General features: G+C 51.0%; 1 protein-coding gene across 7 annotated transcripts in view; it reads right to left on the bottom strand.

The window, feature by feature from the left end:
- Nucleotides 1-19,771, bottom strand: part of SBF1 (SET binding factor 1) — a 47,037-nt gene extending 27,266 nt beyond the window's left edge. For 4 of the 7 annotated variants that reach the window (XM_083460904.1, XM_083460900.1, XM_083460903.1 and 1 more), the window contains exon 1: nt 19,618-19,770. In XM_083460904.1, the coding sequence (XP_083317030.1) occupies nt 19,618-19,723 (106 nt within the window). In that variant the 5' untranslated portion in view covers nt 19,724-19,770. Of the gene's footprint in view, nt 1-19,617 lie in introns of all 7 variants that reach the window. The other 3 variants (XM_083460899.1, XM_083460901.1, XM_083460902.1) reach the window with 1 other exon arrangement.
- Nucleotides 19,772-23,654: the final 3,883 nt, after the last annotated feature.

Genomic DNA, 23,654 nt, shown 5'->3' with positions numbered 1-23,654 from the left:
ATTTCAATAGGTTTACTATAAAAAGAACTAGCACGCAATACATCCTACAGTGCCTTAAAGACCAGCCTAGTGTGGAAAGAGCCGACTTTCATTAGGCAGCTGGCATTCTTCATGAACAATGATGTCACAACAAGCTGACTAAAAGGCAGTAAAATGTCAAATGTGGCTCAGCTAAGGCAAGTGTAAAGTGATGTACATTGGAGCAAAATAATGCCAACCTCACATATTCTGATGGAGGCTGAGCTGACAAAATAAAACGTGGGGGTTTGGGTGGATAACTCAATGAATTGGATAGGAAGGTGTTTTTCTAGCTCTCATCATATGAGAACCCAGCGGAGCCACCCAATGAAGCCGAACGTGGCGAGATGCAGGGCAAGGAAAAAGGAAGGATTTCTTTCACCACATCTTACCACAAGATGTAGCAATGACCACCAGCTTGGATGGCTTTCCAAGGGGTGAACCAATTCATGTGTCTGGACCAGGCCACCAAAGGCTTCCAATCGTGATGGCTCTGCATTTCTTCCAGCACCAGAGGCAGGAGGGAGGCCTCTGAACACAGTCGCTGGGGGTTGTGAGCAGAAAAGCGCGCTGTTTGCACTCAGGTCATGCTTGGGGCTTCCAGGGTCTTGGCCACTGTGAGAACTGGAGGTTGGGCTGGGTGGGCCTTTGGTTTGAGCCAGCAGCCAGGCTTTGCCCCTGCAACAGAAAGGCCGAGGCACCAATGGATGTGTTGCCAGGAGCAACTGGCCTGGCCGACCCCAACCTGGCCCATGGAGGAGTGGGCCAGATCCAGTTCTCAGCCACTTGGCACACAGCACAGTTGTTGTTGTTCTTCTTCTCCCATAGGCAGGCTATTATTTTGAAGGTCCGTTCCATCGCTCGGCAGGGAGGGAACAGGGTGCGCATTGTCTCCGCTGCTGACACTGGTTGCGCTGGTTAGGAGGGGCACTGAAAGGCTCTTGCTGCCAGCCCATTAGGCCTCAGATGTGCATTTGCATACTGGGATGTTGGGCTGGGCAGGGAAAGAGAAGAATTGTGCCTGAGGTTTCACTGGAGGCACCTCCTCCAGAAGCCACACTCGCGCCTGCCAGCCTCTTTGGGGAAGCCCTCCCTCCGCAGGGCCAGGATGTGGACTGTCCTGCAGAGCTGTCTGTTGTGCTTAAAGGAAATTTATTGGGAAGGATAATAACAATAAATATTACTATCACTATGACTATTATTAATTACAGTAGAACCTCTACTTACAACCGCCTCTACTCACGGATATTCCAAGTTGTGACCGTGGCAAACCCAGAAGTAACCAATAGGTTTGCCGCCGTTCGCACATGCGCAGAAGCGGGCAACTGCCACCCACGCCTGCGCACAAGGGCGCCTCTCCCAGCAGCCCGTTTCGCCACAAGGACAGGCCTCCAGAACGGACCGTGGTCGTGAGTAGAGGTTCCACTGTACTTGTACGCTGCCCATGTGACGGGGTCGCCCCTGCCATGCTGGGTGACTTCCAACAGAATATAAAACACGATACATCAGACATTAAGAGTCCCAATACAGGTGTCTACAGAACATAGTATAATTGGTTATCTTTTGACATCTGGTGGGAGGGCGTTCCACAGGGCGGGTGCCACCACCAAGAAGGCCCTTTGCCTGGTTCCCTGTAACCTCACTTCTCTCAATGAGGGAACCGCCAGAAGACCCTCAGAGCTGGACCTCAGTGTCCAGGCTGAACATTGGGCGTGGAGATGCTCCTTCAAACATACAGGGCCAAAGCCATTTAGAGAGTTAAAGGTCAGCAGCAACACTTTGACTTGTGCTCAGAAACGTACTGGGAGCCAATGTAGGATGTCTTTTAGGACCAGTGTTATTATGGTCCAGGCGGCCCCTCCCAGTCACCAGCCTGGCAGCTGCATTCTGGATTAATGGCAGTTACCAAGACACCTTCAAAGGATTCTACCTTTCTATTATTTGATGTTAAAAGCATTAATTTGTATTTACTTACTTATAACAATGAGGTAATGCAAAACTCAACAACAAATCTTTTCCATAAACATTTCCACACACAAATACAAAACATATGAAACTACAAGCACATTATAAGCTTAATATACATCTACATATAGATGCTTGAGTTGAGATTATTGCATTGCAGGGGGCTGGACTAGATGACCCTCAGGGCCCCTTCCATCTCTACGATTCTGTGATTCTACATACATATGCCAATATAAAAATTATCCTAATACCCAACTCTCACAATCCAGAGTTTAAACTCTTATACTCTTAATGACACCCTTCTAGATATGGAACTTGTGCGCTTTGAGGAGCATGAAGGTGCAGTCACACATGTGTACAGCTTGACCATGGTTGTGCCCACACGTACAGGTCACAGGCATTTTGAAATGGCTGCAGAGCACTTATTCCACTGACCAGATCTGCTGTGAAGGCAGCACATGCTATTTGTGGGCACAACTGGGTTTCATTGTGCCCTCAGTGAAGCATCCCTGTGGCTCCTGCGATGGAGTGTGGCTTCTGGGGAAAGCCTTGCACCACTTTGGCAGATGCAGAGGGGAAGACGGTAAGTCAGATGTCGTGAGGGCCTGGCTTGCTGTGGGGTTGATTCTGCTGTGCGGTGTGCGCCCACTTAGGAGAAGTTAAAATTTGCAAGTCAAACTGGCATTAAAGGTCATCTATCTCAATACTATATGCAGCATCTTCTAACTCTCCACTCCAAACACTCACTTAAAAATCACTTCAGACAGATCACTTTGAGCACACAGGAAACTGTCTTACACAAAGTATGACACTTACTGGGTTATTTATTGTTCATTTGATTTCCTACCCACCCTTGGCCCCAAGGTCCCAGATAATACTACTACTAATAATTACAGTGGAACCTCAGTTTTCAAATGTAATCCATTCCAGGAGTCCATTCGACTTCCGAAACGTTTGAAAACCGAGGATCAAAGGGCTGTCAGCAAGTTCAGTGGGGGAAACTGAGAAGCGCACCTTGGAAGCCATTCAACTTCCGAAACATGTTCGAAAACGGAAGCATTCACTGCTGGGTTTTCAGCATTTGGCTTCCGAAACGTTCAGCAGCCAAGAGGTTCAAAAACCAAGGTTGGACTGTATGTATGATTGATTGATTTTTACTATTATTATTATTATTATCATCATCATCATCATCATTTATATATCACCCTAAACCTAGAGGTCTCAGGGTGGTTCACAGAACAAAATCAAAATATAAAACCACAAGATATATAACCAAAAGAACAAGAACAACCCCAGCCCCAACCCAATATTACAGGGATACTATCACTAAATTAAAAACAACTCAACCACCTTCTCCACTTAGCCCAGCACTGCCTGCCCCAGAAGTGGGACCCTACTAAGGGTTCCCAGGCCTCCCCAGTTTGCCCTGCCCTACAACTGTCACTCCTGATCAGCTGATGGCAGCGCCTGCAAAGCCCCAGGCACAAAGCTTTGCAAGCCCTGGGACAAAGGGAAGTTCATGGAGGAAAAAATCTGACCATCCACATAGCAAAAGACAGGTTGTCAAGCGATTGACAGGTAGTGGATGGGGGAGACAAGGATCCAGCCCACCAGCCAGATCCAGTTCACCACCCCTGGCCCAATTTCAGGCGGGGAATATCCCTAGATCTACCTGGAGATGCCGTTCCAGATTGAACTTGGGACCTTCTGCAGAGAATCATAGAGTTGCAAGGGACCCCCGAGGGTCATCCAGTCCAACCCCCTGCAGTGCTAAAGCATCCATGACAGATGGCCATCCAACCTCTGTTTAAAATCCTCCAAGGAAGGAGAGTCCACCATCTCCCAAGGGAGACCATTCCACTGTCCAACAGCTCTGACAGCCAGAAAGTTCTTCCTGGTGTTTAGCTGGAATCTGCTTTCTTGTAACTTGATGAATCCATCAGAGCAGGAGAAAACAATCTTGCTTCATTTTCCACCTGACAGCCCTTTAGATATTTGAATATCATATTCCACAATTCTATGATTGGGCATTTTTCAAGAACTGTGCCTGGGAGCTTGTGCAGAAGTGACACAGATTTCCTGTTCTTTCCACCACCTGGGTATGTTCCTCATACTAGATCAGGCTGGCTGCCAGGGCCAGGAGGAGGGTAGGTGGGAATTCTCAGCTGAATAAAGCTCACATCATTGGCTGGGTCTACTGCCAAGCAGCTGCCACAAACAGCCCCCCCCCCCATATATTGTCCATGTCACTGCCAAAGGCTGATAAGGGCTCAGTGCCACATGCGCCTGCAGGAAAGCATGCTGTGATCTGAGCACAAGCCTCCCCTCTCTGCCACAGTCTTCCCACAGAAGTGAAGCATGCCCCAACAGTGCTATGTTCTGGACACTTGTTCAAATGTTTCTCCCCAGCCTTTCGAAAACGAGTCCATTTTATTTCTACAGTCTTATTCTTGTGGGTTTTTGCTTTAATATCCTGTTCTGTGTTATTTCTGTGTTCAGTTTCTGTACTCTGCTAGTGTATTTTCTGAATGCAAAACATTTTCTAAAATGAAGATAGCAGATCTTGGTGCCACATGTTTTATGGTGGCAGATGTTTGACAGGTGGGTGTGGTTTGCCAAAAAGGGTCAGAGGTTTCCCACTGCTCTTCTAGAGAACATCTTGCAGGGCCCGGACACTAGTGCAACTCAGCTTCCTCCCTGAAGACACACATGCAAAAGGCTGCAACGTCCACCGAGAAAGCCAAACAGCTTCAGCGAAGGCTGAGCAGAGCTCTCAGCCCAGGAAGGGGGAGACTCAAGAGGGAACCCAGCAGTACTCATAACCCCCCATGACAAGAGAGCTGGTTGCAAAACGCTCTGAAGCACATGGCCTGCTTCAGTCTCTCTGGGGGCTGGAAATCTAAACAGGCCCTGACACAAACAGAGGCTGAAAGGACACCAACCGCCTCCACTCACAGCTGCCAAGGAGGCCAGATGAGGCGGAGCAAGCCATAGGCTCTGCCAATCCAGTGTAGGCAAGGAGTCCATTTCTCTCCATCTGCTTTGAGAGAGGAAACGTGGCTCCCACAGCTCCCACCACCCTGACAGCCTCCTACCACCGGCTCAGCAGCGCAGGGGAGGTGAAAGGCAACACAAGCAGCTGCCTTATGCCAAGTCAGACCACTGGTCCATCTAGCTCAGTAGTGTCTACACTGACTGGCAGCAGCTCTTTGGGATTTCAGGCAGGCATTATCTTCCAGTCCTGCTGTGAGATGCTGGAGATGTTCTGCAAGCCAAGCAGATGCTCTGCCCCTGAGCTGCAGCCCTTCCTCACCTTAGCATGACCCTCTTGGTGCAGGGCCAACACAAAACACACGAGGAGTGGCCCTGATTTCACAGTTCATAGGCTGACTAACACCAAGGCTCCATCTAAGCAACACATCTAGCATAGAATGAGCCACACGGAGTGTCAGGCCCCCTCCTTCCCTCCTGCGTCTTGCTAACCATGGTCTGTTGTATCATCCAGCCTGATAAACTGTGGTTAACATTAACTGTGGTTAGTTTAACCAGGCATGGCCAAACTTGGCCCTCCAGCTGTTTTGGGACTACAATTCCCATCATCCCTGACCACTGGTCCTGTTAGCTAGGGATGATGGGACCTCGGCATTCTTGACCCCCGGATTGTCTGACCATGTGAACTGAAACCATGGTTCTGCAGTTCCCCTTGAGGCATCCTTGCCTGGAGGCAGGAGCTCGTAGCCTAAAGTAAGTCTATGGTAAGTCTAGGAATTTGGTTACTAATCTACCGTATTTTTCGCCCTATAGGACGCACCGGCCCATAGGACGCACCTAGCTTTTTTTGGGGGGGGGGAAATCAAGGAAAAAAATTTTATTTCCCCCCCAGATTTGTGCAGCCATCCCCAAGCTAGAAGAGGGAGACGGAGCGCTCCGTCTCCCTCTTCTGCCTTCAGGGACAGCCTCTCTAGCCTCCGTGGGGCAGCGGCTTGCCCCACTGTCCCCCGAGCTTATGGGGCTGGCGATGGGGAGAAGCAAGCTTGCTTCTCCCCCCCCGCCAGCCTCCAGATCAGGTCGGGGAATAGCAGGGTGGCGGTGCTCCGCCTCCCCACTATCCCCCGAGCTTGTGGGGCTGGGGGGGGAGAAGTAAGCTTGCTTCTCCCCCCCCCCCGCCAGCCTTCAGATCAGGTCGGAGAATAGCGGGGTGGCGGCGCTCCGCCTCCCCACTATCCCCCGAGCTTGTGGGGCTGGCGGGGGGGGGGGAGAGAAGTTAGCTTGCCTCTCCCCTCCCCCTCCAGCCTTCAGATCAGGTCGGGGATCCCCGCTATCCCCCGAGCTTATGGGGCTGGCGATGGGGAGAAGAAAGCTTGCTTCCCCCCCCCCGCCAGCCTCCAGATCAGGTCGGGGAATAGCGGGGTGGCGGCGCTCCGCCTCCCCACTATCCCCCGAGCTTGCAAGGCTTGCGGATAGCTTCCTGAAGCCTGGAGAGCGAGAGGGGTCGGTGCGCACCGACCCCTCTTGCTCTCCAGGCTTCAGCGAAAGCCTGCATTCGCCCCATAGGACGCACACACATTTCCCCTTCATTTTTGGAGGGGAAAAGTGCGCCCTATAGGGCGAAAAATACGGTATATACCAGGGGTCGCCAACTCCCAAGAGACTGCAATCTACTCAGAGTTAAAAACTGGCGGTGATCTACCCCCTTTTGGGGGGTTCAGGTCAAAGTTTTAGGAAGACGGAAAGCCCTATTTTTGGGGGGGGTGCAGGGCTAAAATGTTGGGCTTTTTTTTTAGGGGAGCCAAAGTTGTTGAGCTTCTTTGGGGGCAGCCAGCGATCCACTGGTGATCTACCTGCTATATACTATGCAACCCAGTTACCTCCCTCCTTTGAGTTACTCTTCTCTTATTTATTCTCTTGTAAGACAAAGCACACACACAGTCTTTAAATAAGTGACTTAAGGACCAGGCAACATAGCAGACACCCATCACGTGGGCTAGCAGTCAACTTCCCCACTGGCCCCGCCCAACAAGGCAACAAGAAGAATCCACTGGCAGCATACGAATCAGTCTGGCTTACCTGACCCAACAAGCGCTCCCACCCCCTCACAGATGCAACAAACCCCATTGCAGACAACCACAAACAACCTGCCCCCCAATACCACTCACTACCAGGGAAATGTAATAAACATAAAGAGAACCTCCCCAGTTGATACTGACACAAAACCCCACAAGGACACTATGCAAAAGAATATAAGCCTCCCCAACTCCTCCTCTCCCCCACTTCTTCTCCAACAATAAAGTCTTACAACAAATGAAACCGATTTGTAAGACAGACTGTACAACCTGAAAAAAAGAGACAAGGCAGTTTTGTAAACCAAGAAAATCTTTAATAAAAATAATTTTTAAAGAAACACAAACTTTGCCACTGGTCCTTCTGCCAGCTCAATATGCAACTGACCCTGGAGCCCTCCCATCCCAGCAGCACCCGCCCTCCCCAGCTGTGATCTTAGGGCCCCCAAGTGATGCAGCTGGGCTGAACGTGCTGCAACTCTCCAAGATGCTAAACAGATCAGAGGGGGAGCCCTTGCCAGAGAAAGCGCTGGAGACTCGGGCCTTCCAGGCTCTCCGAAGCTCACGTAACACAATAGAAACATGGAACAACCCTGCAGCTGGGGACCATGAAGTGCTTTCCTTCCACCCCCACAGCATCCATTCAGGTCTCACAGAGCCTGCAGGATCAGCTTTCTAAGCAGAGTATAGAGCAGGGCCCTGTATATATGGCCCTCCAGGCCTCTCCATCTGGCCCTCAGGGCTGTCCACAAGTCATATTCCCTCCCACAAGCTCTACCCTCCTGGAGTGACTTTGCCTGGCAGGAAAAGGTCTAACTCTCATTGCCTGGAAAGAGATTGGAGATACACACGGTGTGTTCACCTGTGTGGAAACCTCCACCTTTTGCATGGCCAGAATGCAACCTCCTATTCCAAGGTCAGGGTCACACATCCACTGCTCTGCTCCCTTCTGGCCTCACCCACGGCAGCACTCAGAAGATGGCCCATAATGGCACGCAGACTTTGTGAACCTAAAAAGGGCTCCCCGTCCCAGAATGGCCAAGTCCCTTTCTCTCATGTGCACATGACTCTGAAGACCCTTGTCAAAATCACTGTGCAAGTGAGGAAGTGGGCCACAGTTTCACCTCTTCAAACTTCCCTGAATGCAGACACGGGGAAGGGGTATTCTGTTGGCACACAGGTTTGACAGGAAGCTCACCACAACATCCTCCTAAAGCGCCGGCCTTCACCTCATGGATCCCCCTTCCTGTGACATGGGAGCTTCCCTTATAGCAAGTGAGGCTACTGGCCCAAAGAGACTGGCTGGCAGGAAGTAAGCCTTTCCCAGCCTGAGCTGACTGAAACTGCACCCGGGGCCTTTTGCATGCAACGCAAGTGCTCTCCACTAAGATCCTTCCCTTCACTGGGGTGGTGTAGATATTTTCTAGTATTTTTCTCCAAGAGCAGATGCACGGGCAGAGGGAGAAAGAATAAAAACAGGCACCTGAGGTCAAGAGGGGGTCCTGCGTTGCCAGTTGAGGCTAAAGGCCGGCGCCAAGGCTGAAAAAGTTGACAACTAATTCCTGAACCTGCAACCAAACCCCTTTTTGCATCCAGACCTTCCAAAATGCAGCCCTTGAGATCCCAAGTGAGTCACAATTACCGCAGCCCAGGGAGGTACGAAATCTTGCTTCTATATAAGGAAGAAACTGATGCGCCAAGCCTGCCTCAAAAACCATTCGGCTTCCTGAGCGTCCTGCTCCCCGCAAGACAGGCAGCGCCAGGCAAGCAGCGCGGCAAGACTGACACCAGCTCAGCCTAGAGGCAGGTCTGCCGCCTCCAGCAGAGGAATGAGGGGCCCCCAGAGCAGCACCACTCCTGGGGCTGCAGGTCGGCCAGGAAGCACAAGAGAAAACAAGGTTTAAGGGTCCAGAGATTGAAGAGCAGAAGGTCCCGGGTTCAACCCCTGACAGCAGCTCCAGGCAGGCTGGGAAAGAAAACCATGAGCCTGGAACCCTGGAGAGCCACTGCTGCCAGTCAGTGTAGCAAATACTGAGCTGGATGGACCAGCTCAGCCCAAGACAGAGGCCTCCAGGAGGAAGGAGCTGCCCCCTGCTCATCGCTGGCTTTCTGCAGCAAATCACTGAGGAGGAGGAGATGGTGGGGGGGGGTGGTGCAGGAGCAGTGTTCAAAATTCCCCAACTGCGACCACAAGGAAATCTCTGGGTGCCAGGCTGGCAACCGGCATCTCCATCTGGTTGGCCCCTCCGGATTTCTTAAGCAGGGAAGCATTGAGATCCCGCCTTTTTCTCCAAGGAAGACATGCTTCCCTCGCTCCTCGGTGAACCTACCCCACAGGGTCGTTGCAAGGATTAAGAGGCCGTGACTGGCCCAGAGTCACTCAGTCAGCTTCATGACTGGATGTGGATTTGAACTCTGATCTCCCAGGTCCCAATCAAACACTTTAACCATGCCACCACACTGGCTTCCTGGAATACTTCTGCTCAGTGTTAGAAACTCAGATACAGTGGTGCCTCGCAAGACGAAATTAATTCATTCTGCGAGTTTTTTCGTCTAGCGAATTTTTCGTCTTGCAAAGCACGGTGTCGGAAAAGTTTTGGAAAAGCTTCAAAAATCGCCAAAAACCTCAAAAAAGGCTACCACACCTCGTTCTATGAGTTGCTCCTCGAAGTCAAGTCGCAACTGTATTAACGGTGTTAAGAAAAAGGAAACAAACTTGCAAAAAGCGCAAGACGTTTTCATCTTGCAAAGCAAGCCCATAGGGAAATTCGTCTTGCGAAGCAGCTCAAAAACCGCAAAACCCTTTTGTCTAGCGAGTTTTTCGTCTTGCGAGGCATTCGTCTTGCAGGGCACCACTGTACGCCTAATGGCTCCTTATGCCAAGGTTTCAGGCACCAAAATGGGGTGCCTAGTTGCCATTTTTTGGCAAGATGGCTCTAGTTTTCCAAATGATGGACTGACTGTGATTGGTTATCCGTTAAAGATCTAGCTACTTCAGAGGACAACCTTGAGCTAGGTTAAGAGCTTTGAGAACTGAAAGAAGAAAAGTCATTTGATCCAGGGACAGTCTGCATATATATATTGGCCGATTCCGACTTCTTTTTCTTAATGGTGACTGCTCCTGCTCAGGCTGCACAGAAAAAGCATTTTGGTTCCAGAAATTCATTCAGATTGTGCAGATAAAATATAACTGATAGAATTCTACAGGATAGGGGATGAGTGTGTGAAAACAGTCTAGAATCCAGTGACCCGCAGGCAGGCACCTCTAGATGGTGGAAATGTCAGGCACCACAAGTGGCTGAAAGCCAGGTGCAAAATGTGCCTGGAGCCTGGCTAATTCCAAACACTGCTTCTGTTATGGGGCAGCTACTGTATATATATTAAGTAGATAAATACAAGCAAAATGTCAAAGAAGGATCTGAAATATTTCCCTTGAAGCTTGAATTTGTTTAATTCTGGATTGTTTTGTTTGGGGTTTTAATGTGTTGTAAACCGCTTTGAGATTTTTTCATAGAAATGAAATGAAAAATACTACTATTACTACTACTACTAAATCCCACTGGGGGAGGGGGAGAGAATGGCGCCTGGACCTTCTATTGTGGTGACGGCAACCTAGGTTTAAGGTGCCATTTGGTAACTAGCTTATACATCTGAGTTTCTAACACGGGGTATAAGGAAGCCAAACCTCCACCCAGCTGGAAGCACCACACCTCCCTTAGGGCGGGGGCTACTACTAGAAAATTGTGAAATTGTGTTGCGACCACAAGGAGCACCCAGGTTGCTGATGCAGATGAGGCAGGATCAGGGACAGAGGCAGCCAGGACTTCCGAGTTGTCATCTACGTCATGACCCAATCCTGTTCTGTCTACACTTTTGTGTGTGTGTGTTACTCAGATGGCAAACCAACCATCAGACAAGAGCACAGCTATCACAAAATCACACTGCACATAGTAGTCGCCTGCAATGTGAGCGGCTGCTTCTTTACACACTAGCAGAGGGACTAGCATGAAAAGCAACCATTACACCAGCGGCTGCAAAAATAGAAGGATCAAGATCAGAATTGCTGTGTTTGGATTATATATGAGATTATGCGCAGGATTTAGGAATAATTATCTCTGAATGATCAGAACACGGGAAGTCACCCAAATTGTTTAATTTGGAATGTATAATTGGCTTTATAAATTATACTATGATTTGGCATGATTTGATATTGTAATAATGTGGCCCATATGTGAGTGTTATTAATGAAAAAATAATAAAAATTATATTTAAAAAGAAAGAAAGAAAGAAAAGCAACCTTAACCAAGACAAGAGCATTCCAAAGAAGAGGCTCTGCCAGCTGTAAGTCTCAGGACTCAGAGGGAGACAGGCCACCTTCCCAATCCAAGATCACCTGCCCCCCCCCATCTCCAGCTAACAGCATTCCCCCCTAATCTGGATTGGATTCCTGTTTCTCACCCACGCCCCACCTCCCACAGCTCCCAGATCATTCAGGGGTTCCACTACACCTCAGGAACATACAATACGATATGATCTCTTTATTGTCATTGTCCCATACAGAATAATGAAATTGAAAAATCTACATAAGACATTCAACAACCCCTAAAAACTCTGAAACCCCATTTTATAATACAGTACAATATACTATAGAGACTCCTTATACTGTGTTCAGAACCAGAATTGCATTTGGGTAGCTAGTCCTGGTCTTTATAACCCTATACCTTCTTCCCGAAGGCAGAAGCTGAAAGAGATCGTTTCTGGGGTGCATACTATCCTGCGCTATCTCTGCAGCTTTCTTATGGCACCTGACACCAATCAGCAAGTGCAGAACGAGGTGGAAATGTGCAGCATCCCATAAGCAAACGACCATCACCACCTTCTGGGATCTGCCCTCCAAGAACAGCTGAAGCCACCTCAACACAGCGCCTCCTGGACCCATCCTTGCAAGACATCCCAGCAAGGTATTTAGGGTGAGCGCCAGGACATCCCACAAGGCCATATACAAGCCAGACTAGCAGGAGCATCAGAGGAGCTGACTTGCACCTCTGAAGAGATGGAGTCAGAGGACTCTTGATGCCCAGGGAAAGGGCACACAGAGGTCCAGGGTCAGGGAGGCTGATCTGGCCTCTGTTTACCAAAGGGCCAACTGCACGAGCACTGAGAAGCAGCATTGTCCACTGGGAAAGTATTCCTGATAATACAACCCAAAATGACACTGGCCTTGTGTATTATCATAGAATAGTAGAGTTGGAAGGGACCCTAAGGGTCATCTAGTCCAACCCCTGCAATGCAAGAATCTCAGCTAAAGTATCCATGACAGAAGGCCATCCATAGAATCATAGAGTCAGCAGGAGACACAAGAATTGGCAGAAATCAGGACACTAGGAGGAGGGAAGCCCAGGCCATCTCCTGACTGTGTGGCACAGGAAGAATTGCCCATGAAGGCTGCTTGTGATTCAGGCCACGGAGACTGCAGCTGCAAGCGCTGAGGCACCAGGCAGAGAGCACCAGCCTCAGCCCATCAGACTTCACTGGCCTGTGGTCCACCGGCTTATGAAAGCCATTTTGGAATGTTTAAGTGCTTCCCCCAAGGGTCTGCTGGCAACCCCACACTGGATCCACATCATCCCGGAACTTTGGAAATGTCGCACTTCATGGGAACCACTGATCAGCACCAGATCTCAGACTAACTCTCTGCAGAGCCCTCCAGTTCCGTCTCTGCCTGCTGCAAACCGATCCTTCTGCTCCGCTTTTCCAGAACGCTCAGGCCAGGCACCTGGCCAGACGGCCACTCCCCTGCCCTTCCCCATGGACACACCCTGGGCTTATGAGCCATGGCGAGTCCCTCCACTCTGAATGGCCAGCAAGCTCTTGCTGCGGAATGGGCAACTGGCTGCACATCTGGCGATCAAGCGGGTTCCAGAGAGCTGAGGCTCCCAGGCAGTCAGGCTACCGTGGTCTCTAGCCCTGTAAGGAACACACAGGCAGGACATTTTTCTCCAAATGCTCATATTGAACACATTTGACTAAGAAACTCCCACACAGTGCAGGCCAAACCTCAACCACAAGGCAGCTCTTCCAAAGAGAGACGTGGCTGCTTTGGCACAGCTCCATTCAATGTACAAAAGCCCGCTCTGAGTCAGAGCAACACTGAGGCCTCCCCCCACCCCACCCCTTGGAAGTCTACGGCCCGGGTGCCCCCAGGGGAAGATTCCCTGTGCCCCTTTGCCTGGTGCAGAACAGCCACATATCCAGGCATCTGCACAAGAGGTGGCCTGATGCCCAGTGCTCCGGCCCCTGGGACAAGTGGGGGGCTGCCAATTCATTGGGGCGGGAAGCAAGCTCTGTCTGCCAGAGCCCCATCAAGAAGTTGCTTGATTAGCCAACAAGGAGGGGGGAAAAACCTTGAAGTGTGCATCCTCTATCAACACCTTCAGCCTCAATCTAGTTCAGGGGTCAGCAAGGTTTATCTTCCCGCGGAGATCCCTCCATGGGCAGGATCATAAGTGCATGCACTGCAATTTCCAACACCACAGAAGCGGGTCCCCACACCACACTGTGCCAGTTTAGTGCAGTGCGTGAGCAGGCAACTCAGTTCGGGGGCAGCTTGTGGGCCGGTCAAACAACCTCTGCAGGCCGCTTCCGGCCCATGGGCCTTCGGTTGCTGACCCCTGATCTAGTTACTATCAGAAACACATACCATAGAACAGTTGCCATCTCAAAGGCTGCCCTGCCCCACGAAATAAAGCCCTCCTACGTACCAGGCTGTGGATTACAAGCATAATGTGATGTGATGCGAAGTGTACTTGGAAAAAGCACTGGACAAAAGCCTTGGGAAAAGCTGCAGGAGTCGAAACTGCCAGAGCTGGCAAGCTCATGGATGCTCCAGTAAAGGGCAGGGTGGGCAAGGAGGAAGAACCAAAGAGACAGGAGCCAGTGGCTTCCAGGAGCTACTCCTGTTATTTTCCCTCAGACCAGGAAAGTGGGGGAGTTTGGATAAATGCCGCGGGAACATTATGGGCAGAGAACAGAACATGCTGCAGAAAGCAATGTGGTGGAAGAGGGGATCAGAATTCAGGAATGAAGGGGTGGCTATGGGCAGGAATAATGCCAGCAAGCCCACCACCCCACGAGGGAGACAGCCTGGGCGGAAGACTTGGCCTGGCGCTCCATAGGCTGGTTTCACCAAAGCCTCTGGCCAAGGCAGCCTTTCCTGAATTATTCCACAGGTGAGGAGCCAAAGGGCTGCTAATTCCTTGAGGCTCACACCACCAGACACAGGCAAAGGGCATGAAGCCTCCACAGCAAAAGGCTCCCTGATGTCAGACCTTCATAAAATGCCAACTACAAGAGTCATTTACATATTTAAAAAGGGTGGCATCAGGGCAGTTATGAATAAGCAAGTACAGTTTTGTAAAAAAACAAAAACCCTAATAATTTTATTTAAATTATATACTTCCAATGATATTAAGCGTCTCTAAAAATAACTAGTTTTAAAATTAAATCTGAATACGAGAATGTACGGTAAATGTCTACAATCACAGTACTGTAGAGTTGGATGGGATCCCAAGGGCCATCTAGTCCAACCCCTTGCAGTGCAGGAATCTCAGCTAAAGCCCCCATGACAGATGGCCACCCAACTTCTGCTTAAAAACCTTCAAGGAAGAGGAGTCCCCCACCTCCCAAGGGAGACCATTCCACTGCCAAACAGTTCCTACTGTCCCAGGTCTTTCTGGTGTTCACTTGAAATTGCCTTTCGTGTAACCTGAATCCATTGGTTCTGGTCCTCCCCTCCAGAACATTAAAAAACAAGCTTGTTCCACCTTCCATATTTAGATATTTGAAAATGGCTATCGTATCTCCTCTCACGTTTCCCCTTTTCCGGGCTAAACATACCCAACTCCATCAACTGTTCCTCCTAAGGCGGCTCCCAGACCCTCCACTGCACATTCCAGATTGTCAATATGCTTCTCAAATTGTGGTGCCCAGAACTGGACACAGTAGTACTCCAGGTGTGGTGTGACTAAGGCAGAATAGAGTGGTACTATTACTTCCCTTGATCTGGACACTAGACTTCTGTTGATGCAGCCTAGAATTGTTTTAGCTTTTTTTCGCTGCTGCATCACACTGTTGACTCGTGTTAAGCTGGTGGTCCACTAAGATCCCTAGGTCCTTTTCACACATACTACTGGCAAGCCATGTGTCCCCCATGTTATATTTGTGCAGTTGGTTCTTCCTGTCTAAGTACAGCAGCCTATTGAAATTCAAGTTTTCCAATCTGTTACGGTCCTCGTGAATCCGGATTCTGTCTTCTGCCCCTCCCAGTTTGGTGTCATCTGCAAATATGAGCATCACCTCAATTCCTTCATCCAAAACCTTTACAATCACTGGGATAGAAAAGTTAGGAGGCAAATGGCTTCTGGGACCTGGTTTATGGGCACCAAAACAGAATCTGCGGGGGTCAGCAACACTATTATTTATTATTTTGATAAGCATGAATTAATATGCAATTCACATAAGTGGCACATTGTTAATATCACATTTATAGCAGAAATTGTTAATACATGCTTAACGGTGTTGAAAAATATTGACACCATACTTCCCGTTTTCTAAACACTCTACTCTTTATTTTAAAACTCCATAACATATAGTCTATCCTTTTAACATATACTTCGAGCCTTCAAAGCACATACATTTCAGTAATCTTTGAGTGTCAACCAGGCGCAAAAAATGGCGCCCGGACTTTTGGAGGTGCTCGCAAATGGAGAACCTTTAGATGCAAAATGCACCTGGAGCCCTGGTAATTTCGAACCCTGCTTAGAACAACAGGCCCAGGAAAGAAACCTTTGGCACCCAACTTTTTCCAGGATGATGAGGAATCATTAGTGACCACTCTTTGGGCAGGCAACCAGCTACAAACAGTTACTTCGTCCAGCCCAGATTTTACCAGCTTCGCCACAAGAATATCATGGGGGACTTTGTCAAAAGCCTTACTGAAATCGAGACACACTACACCCACAGCATTTCCCTGATCCACCAAGCTTGCAACTCCATCAAAAAATAATGAGACTGGTTTGGCATAACTGGTTTTTTGAGAACCCCATGCTGAGTAATCACAGCATCCTTTCTAGGTGCTCACAGACCATCTTTATAATAATCTGTTCCAGAAACTTTCCTAATATCATTGGCAAGCTCACCAGTCAGTAGTTACCTGGATCTTCTATTTCCCCCTTTTTGAAGATAAGGACAACATTTGCCTGCCTCCAGTTTCCAAGAATTCTCAAAGATTATAGACCAGGGGTCAGCAACCTTTTTCAGCCGTGGGCCGGTCCACCATCCCTCAGACCATGTGGTGGGCCAGACTATAGCGGGGGGGGACGACGACGAATTCCTATACCCCACAAATAACCCAGAGATGCCTTTTAAATAAAAGCACACATTCTACTCATGTAAAAACACTAGGCAGGCCCCACAAATAACCCAGAGATGCATTTTAAATAAAAGGGCACATTCTACTCATGTAAAAACATGCTGATTCCCAGACTGTCCGCAGGCCAGATTGAGAAGGCAATTGGGCCACATCCGGCCCATGGGGCTTAGGTTGCCTACCCCTGTTATAGACAGAGGCTCTAAGATTACATCCACAAGATCACATCTACTCTAGGGCTGGGCGATATCTGGTTTTCAATATCATGACATATTGCCAGCTAAACATTGTGATATCTCAATATATCATGATGTCTGAAATAAGGCTAGAGCTTATAATAATCTGGGGAAATATTGGGGGCGGATCTAAATTTGATGTGTATAATTAAATGAAAATTTACTCAGTGATAGCATGCTTAACTAAACCATTAAAGTTTTCTGGGGAATATATTGCTGTTCTGTTAAGGGCTTTATATACCCATAGCAACACCTTGAACGTGGCCCCGTAACAAATTGGGAACTGGTGTAGATCAGTGTTAGAAAGCCAGGTATACAATTTAGGTGCCACATGGCGCCTGAAAACTGGGTTACTGGTGGCCATCCAACCTCTTCTTAAAAACCTCCAAGGAAGGAGAGAGCACGATCTACTAAGGGAATCCTTTCCACTGCTGAATAGCTCCTACTGTCAGAAAGTTCTTCCTGTTGTTTAGTCAGAATCTCCTTTCCTGTCACTTGAAGCCTGTCATTCACTTGGATCCTGGCACTTCCAGAGCAGGAGAAAACATGCTGCCTCCATCTTCCATGTGACGCCCCATCAGATACTGGAAGGTGGCTACCCTATCTCCTCTCAGTCTCCTCTTTTCCATACCCATCTCCCTCAACCATTCCTCGCAAGGGAGGGATCGGCCATACTGTCAGGGTCAAGGAGCCCCATTATCAAGGTGCAGCCACTGAGCAGCAGGCCCCCTTCCAGGCGGGACCCAGAGATGGGCTTCCTCCTGATCTCACAGAGAAGGCAGACCCCCAATTGTTCCCAAACCTCAGCCGCACAATTCTATAAAAGTAACGGCCAATGTGTTGAATTGTGACTAAAAGCAGATCAGCAAACCCTTGAACTGTCCATCTCTTACAAATGAATCCATTTCCATGGAATCTGTTTATCTAAGTAAAAAAAAATGGAGGCAAAAAGAGGAAACTTTTTGAAGTCAAGCATCATAAACATGCCATGCCATGTGCAAACTGTGACTATTTAGACATTGGCAGCCAATGGCAGCCAAATAGCACACACATCTACCACATCTCTCTCTTTCCTGCCAGTGAGTACCAGCTCTTATTTCTGGACAGCCTTCCAGTGAGTGATCTTGCAGCAAGTCCTTGCGTGGGTATCAAGAGACAAACAGAAATCCTTGATTTCACAATTGCTCCCCTTTCTTAACACATATCTATAGAGCAAAACACACGTGGGCTGCATGAGTAATTTTTGTCCCATCTGCTGGATTGAGGCTGGAGTGGCTTACGTTATGGAGAATTTGAATGGGTTTTATTTACCATATTTTTCGCTCTATAAGACGCACCAGACCACAAGACGCACCTAGTTTTTGGAGGAGGAAAACAAGAAAAAAAATGTTCTGAATCTCAGAAGCCAGAACAGCAAGAGGGATCACTGCGCAGTGAAAGCAGCAATCCCTCTCGCTGTTCTGGCTTCTGGGATAGCTACACAGCCTGCATTCGCTCCATAAGACGCACACACATTTCCCCTTACTTTTTAGGAGGGAAAAAGTGAGTCTTATAGAGCAAAAAATACGGCACTTGGGTTTTTTTGTAATACTGATTTCAAAATAAACAGCCAACTTTATACAAGTGACTCTGGATAAAACTCCTAGATGTTATAAAGGCTCCACAGAATTATAGACTTGGAAAGGACCCCCAAGGATCATCTACAATCCCCTCCAAAGCAGCAATCACAGCTGAATAATGTACTTAGTAACTACTATTTAATTGCCATAGCAACTGTTTAAGAAACGTATGACTTGCAATGTAAAAGATTGACTTAAATATTTCCTTGGAAGCTTCCAGAGGAAGGTGGGAGAAGGCTGAAACATCAAGTTTTAGCTAGAAGATAGCCTGCTAAGGAAATGTGTTGCAATGAATGGCCCCCTCAAGGCCCTTCTCTCTGAAATGCCAGACTCTCTACCTGAAGCATCCCTGAAAGGTGTCGATTCAGTCTTTCCTTGAATACCTCCAAAAAGGAGCTGTCAAACATCATTGTGCCACAGAAAGACCGAAGAGGACGAAACCCGTTTTCTATGGTAGGAAACAGGCGTGTGGGAGGAGACTGTTGCCCAAAATAACCCAACAAAAACCCCCCTCCGTCTAACTCTCAAGGCAGTTTCAGCAACAGAACCCTAAATGCGAAAAGCCCTCCTCTGCAGCTGCCACTCAGTGCATTCTCGAGGCGGAAACGGGCCAAGAGACCTGAGAGAGGCAGCGAGAGGCCGCCGAGAGGAGGGGAGCCCAAGAGAGAGAAGCAGCAGGTTCACCTGCTCGACGTGCAGAGACCTGCCTTTCTCGGGCCAGGATCCACCGGGTGACTCAGGGACCAGGAAGCAGAGATGCAGCGCCCAGCCGGGACCCCAAGCCCCCTTGGCCGGAACTGGGGCTCCGCCATCCCTGCCCCGAGCATCTCCCCCTCGCCCGCCGCTCAGCCCCTTCCCAGCCAAACATGCGCGCGGGCTCGCAGCGGGAGCTGCTCGGGGGGATCTGCATCCGGCGCGGGCTCCCACGTGGGCGCTGCACCTGCCAACCTCGCATTCTCACGTGCACCTGCGTGCAGCTGCCGCCCCGGGGGGGCCCCGTCCGGCGGGCCGCGCAAACCAACCCCCCGGCCCGGGAGACGGGCAGCCGGCTTGCCTTCGTTGGCCGGAGAGGGCGGCGCGGAGGTGCCGAGCCTGCCGCTTCCGTCCCCGGGTGCGCGGCGCGGCGCAGGCCCTTCCGCCCCCGCCCGGCGGCCCCGGGCAGCCTCTCCGACGGGGCCGAGGGAGCGCGGCGGCCTCCCCGCCGGTCTTGGGGCGCCCCGGGAGCCTGGCGGGCCGGTCTGCTCGGGGCCCGGCGGGGCCTCGGCTCCCTCCCCCTCCCCCCCCCGACTCACCGCGCTTCCCGTGCGCGAAGGCCACCACCACGAAGTAGTCGGCCAGGCGGGCCATGGCGAGGCGCGCGAGGGCGGCCTGGGGGGGCGCGAGGGCGCCGGGGCTCATCCCCGCCCGGCACCGCCGCCTCCCGCTGCCGCCGCTGCCGCCTCCTCAGACGCCGCCGCCGCCGCCATCTTGCCTGGGCGGCGGGATGCGACCCAGCCCGGCCGCCCCAGCAGGCGCCGGCGCCGCCAGCCAATGCGCGGGGCCCGGCGGCCGGGGAGGCTGCCCATTGGCCCTCCGCGCGGCCAGAGCCCGCCCCTTCCTTCCTCCGGCCGCCAGGGGCGGGGCCTCGCCGCCCGCCCTCCCGCCCGCCCCCGGGTCCCTCCGCCGCCCGCTCTCTGGAGACGCGGCCCCCGACGGAGGCTCCGCGGGGTCTCTCTGCCCGCCCGCTTCCCTCCCGGAGCTTGCGCCCCCTCGGTCGAGCAGGGCCGGATTGAGGTGGGATGTGGCCCTCAGCTCCTGAAGGTCAGGGGGGCCTTTCTGTGTCTAGCCGTCCTTTGTCAACAACAAATGGTCGCTGTTTTATGGGTTCAATATATGCCATATGGTCACTGATGGACCTCACAGGCATCTCAAGCCATTTGCACATGACAAAATATGTCCATCACAGGAGCCTACAGAACACGGTTTCTGTATGGAGGTTTGATTTTATTTGTTTTTTATCTTATATTTTGGAAATGTGCGTCCAGTTATTTTTCCTTTACATTTTTTTGGGGGGGCCCAAGAGAGTGGGGCCCTAAGCTAGAGCTTGATTAGCTTATCCGTAAATCCAGCACTGGCTGTGCCCAAAGCAGCTTACAACGGACAGCACTGGAAAATACAGAACTTGCCAATAAATTAAAAAATGACAAAAGACTACAATTTGGCTATCAAAGAATTATGTATATAAACAACTTAGGCTTAAGTGCAGGAAAACTTTGCTTCATTCCTAAGTCCTCCCCATGGCACTTTAAAATGGGCCTTTTCGCTAAGTGGTCAGGAACATGAGAAGAGCGTGGCTGCTGGATCAGGCCCAGCGGAGCCCGTCTAGTCCAGCATCCCCTTCTCACAATGCCAGCCAGACGCCCAATGGGGAGCCCAGCAGCAGCAGCAGCAGCAACTCTCCCCTCCTGCCATTTCCAGCTTCTTGGGACCAGAAGCCCGGCTGCCTCTGACTGGGGAGGCAGAGTGTGGCCCTAGGGACCAGGAGCCATTTGAGAGCCAGGATTAGGACTGATGTTTCAGACTTCCCAAGGACCCACCAATTTAGGCGGTTGGGCTTGACGTGACCTCCTCTTCAGCAGCACAAGTTCTGTAGCCTCACAGCCCCCCCCCCCAGCCCTCTGGCCTTTCTGCTGGTCTGTCTTCTGATGGGCACCTGGATGTGCACATCCCCCAGGGCCCCCCTCCCCAGAAAGATAGCCTTTAGCCTTCTACATCATCAAATTAAACGAGATCAGAAGTGCCTGGGGAAGCCCAGTGTTGTCCTGGGCGAGGGGCATAAAGCTCAACTTACCTTTTCCTTCCAAGTGTTGCCCTGGAACGCTTTGTCCTAAAAGCCTCTCTGACTTGCAAAAGAGACTTAACCTTTGCACGCAGTAGGGCAAGAAGTCCAGGGTCAATGCAAAGGACCACATGCAAAAGTGTTAGCAGAGGGTGAGGAATACTAAATGTGTGTTGACACTATGAGGCTTTCAGTGTGTCTCTTTTCCATTGTGCAACATATGCAAGGTGGAAGGCTAAAACCATGCATCTCTACGGAACTTGGCCTTTGCTTCGACCTGAGGGTCTCCGTTTTTGCCAGCCCCTTCCGGAGCCTGGATGACTTTCAGATCCCTTCCTGGAGGGCGACTTGCCAGATTTAGAAGAACAGAGGGCAGGCAAGACTGAGCTCCCAGCCTCTCCGCTTCTGCCAACACTGAGTCAGCCACTGTTCTTTGATGCCTCCCAGTGCTGACGGCTGAAGGCTTAGGAGGCAGGTGAGCTGGCTGCCAATCCTCCTTGCATTCTGCACACAATCCAACTGGAAGAGAACCAGCTGCCAGACCAAAGAAAGTCTTGAGAGGTTGGTGATGCCTGCTCATTTCTATGAGATTCCCCTGGGAGACGGAGAGGCTTAGATTAGTCAGGGGGAGGGGAGGGCAGGTGCTGTGGGGGGCAGCTGTCGGTTTGGAGTCCTGGGTGCATCTGCTTCACAGAAAAGCCCACTGACTTCAGGATGCTGATTCCCAGGTGAGGCACCCTCAGCTGTTGGACTCAGTGTCAGCCTAGGTTAGGAGAAGCTTACTAAAATGGGTCACTGCTTATATACTCAAACAAACAAACAAACAAACAAACAAACAAACAAACAAACCATAACAGCAGCCGGGAGTTTTGGCAGCACACCAACAGCAAAAAGATAATCATCAGCCTGGGGGGAAATGTAAGTTTTTACCTGACACCAAAAAGATGTCAGTGTCGGTGCCAGGTGGCCCTCCCCGGGGAGAGCATCAAACAGGCAGGAGGCGTGGCTGAGGAAGCCCTTCTCTTCTCCTTCAATAATAATAATAATAATTTGTTATTTATACCCCGCCCATCTGGCTGGGTTTCCCCAGCCACTCTGGGCAGCTTCCAACAAGATATTAAAAACACAAGGAGCAGCGGCGTAGCGTGAGTTGTCAGCACCCGGGGCAACGCAAGTAATTTGTGCCCCCTAACCCGGGGCAAGGCAAGTAATTTGCGCCCCCCCAACCCCTAACCTGCGAGTTGCTGCGCAAACAACGCTGCTTGCCCGGAGGAGGATGGAGGCAGAAGCAGCCGCCGCCTGTGGCTGGGCTGAGGGGATGGCGGCGACGGCAGGGTGCAGAGGCTGCCCGTGCCCGGCCAGGCGTCGGTGGCGGCGTCGGCGCTGCTGCAGCGGCTGCTCCTCCTGCGAGCAGTGAGCGGAGCGCAGCCACAGCGACGGCGGGGGGCGCGCGCGCTAGGGCGCAAGGCTGGCGGTGGCGGCGGGGAGCCCGGCGGAGGAAGGAACTTGTCCCTTCCCTCTGGACTCGCGCCCCCCCCAGATGTTGCGCCCGGTGCGGTCGGCACCCCTGGCACCCCCCACGCTACGCCACTGACAAGGAGTGGGGCCTCAGATGAAGGTTTAGGCACCCAGATATGTATTTGGAGAGGCATTCCAGAAGGTATCAGAGCCATAAAGAGCAGTGGTGTAGCGGGGGTGCAGGGGGGGCCAGCCGCACCGGGCGCAACATCTGGGGGTTAGGGTTAGGGGGCGCAACTCCACGGGTTAGGGTGCGCAAATCCACGGGCTAGGGGGTGCAAATTACTTGGCTTGCCCCGGGTGCTGACAACCCACGCTACGCCACTGATAAAGAGTACTTTGGACGGGGCTTGGAAGGGGCCAGGCAGCCAGTGCAGCTGTAACCGAATGTGGGCACTAGCGGATCTGATCCAGTAAGGCAGTTCTAATGCAGCTTGTCAGATGCTACAAATCCCAGAATCCGGATGGTACAAATATGAGTCAGCCTCTTCCAAACACGAAAGCTGGCAACTGGGGTGCGCTGTCTGGTATTAAGAGGAAGATTATCCTTTGGCAACAGCTGCAAGATGATTAAGACCCAGAGCGAGTGCCAGGATAATTACATTTGGGGGTCATGGTGTCAACAACAGTGAAGAAACACAGTGAAAGACAAGGTATGCATGTTGCTTCCTCTCCACATCCTAGGGCCACAGCCCGGCTGCCTCTAGTCCCACCAGATGCCAGGAAAAGGCTCTCCTTCTGCAGACCAGTTGCCAGAACAGGGCCTGGGCTGAGGTGACCATACTTGCGTCTGGGCCTGGAGGGAGCAGAGAAGCTGGACGGGAAAGCAAGCCCTGCTTGGCTGGCCAGATGAGGGCCAAAGGACAGGGGCCTCCCAGCATTTATTCATCCCAGGCCTGTACAGTCCAGGCTGGGCTTCATGCTGCCTCCCAGACACGGGAGCCGGTGGTGGGGTTTCTGCAGGGAAAGGTCTCATAAGCTGGACTTGGCACC

This window comes from Podarcis liolepis (assembly GCF_965112155.1).
Source record: "Podarcis liolepis genome assembly, chromosome: 10".
Lineage (NCBI taxonomy): Eukaryota > Metazoa > Chordata > Lepidosauria > Squamata > Lacertidae > Podarcis > Podarcis liolepis.
The sequence above is the reverse complement of the archived record's forward strand: the minus strand, read 5'-3'. Positions and strand labels throughout refer to the sequence as shown.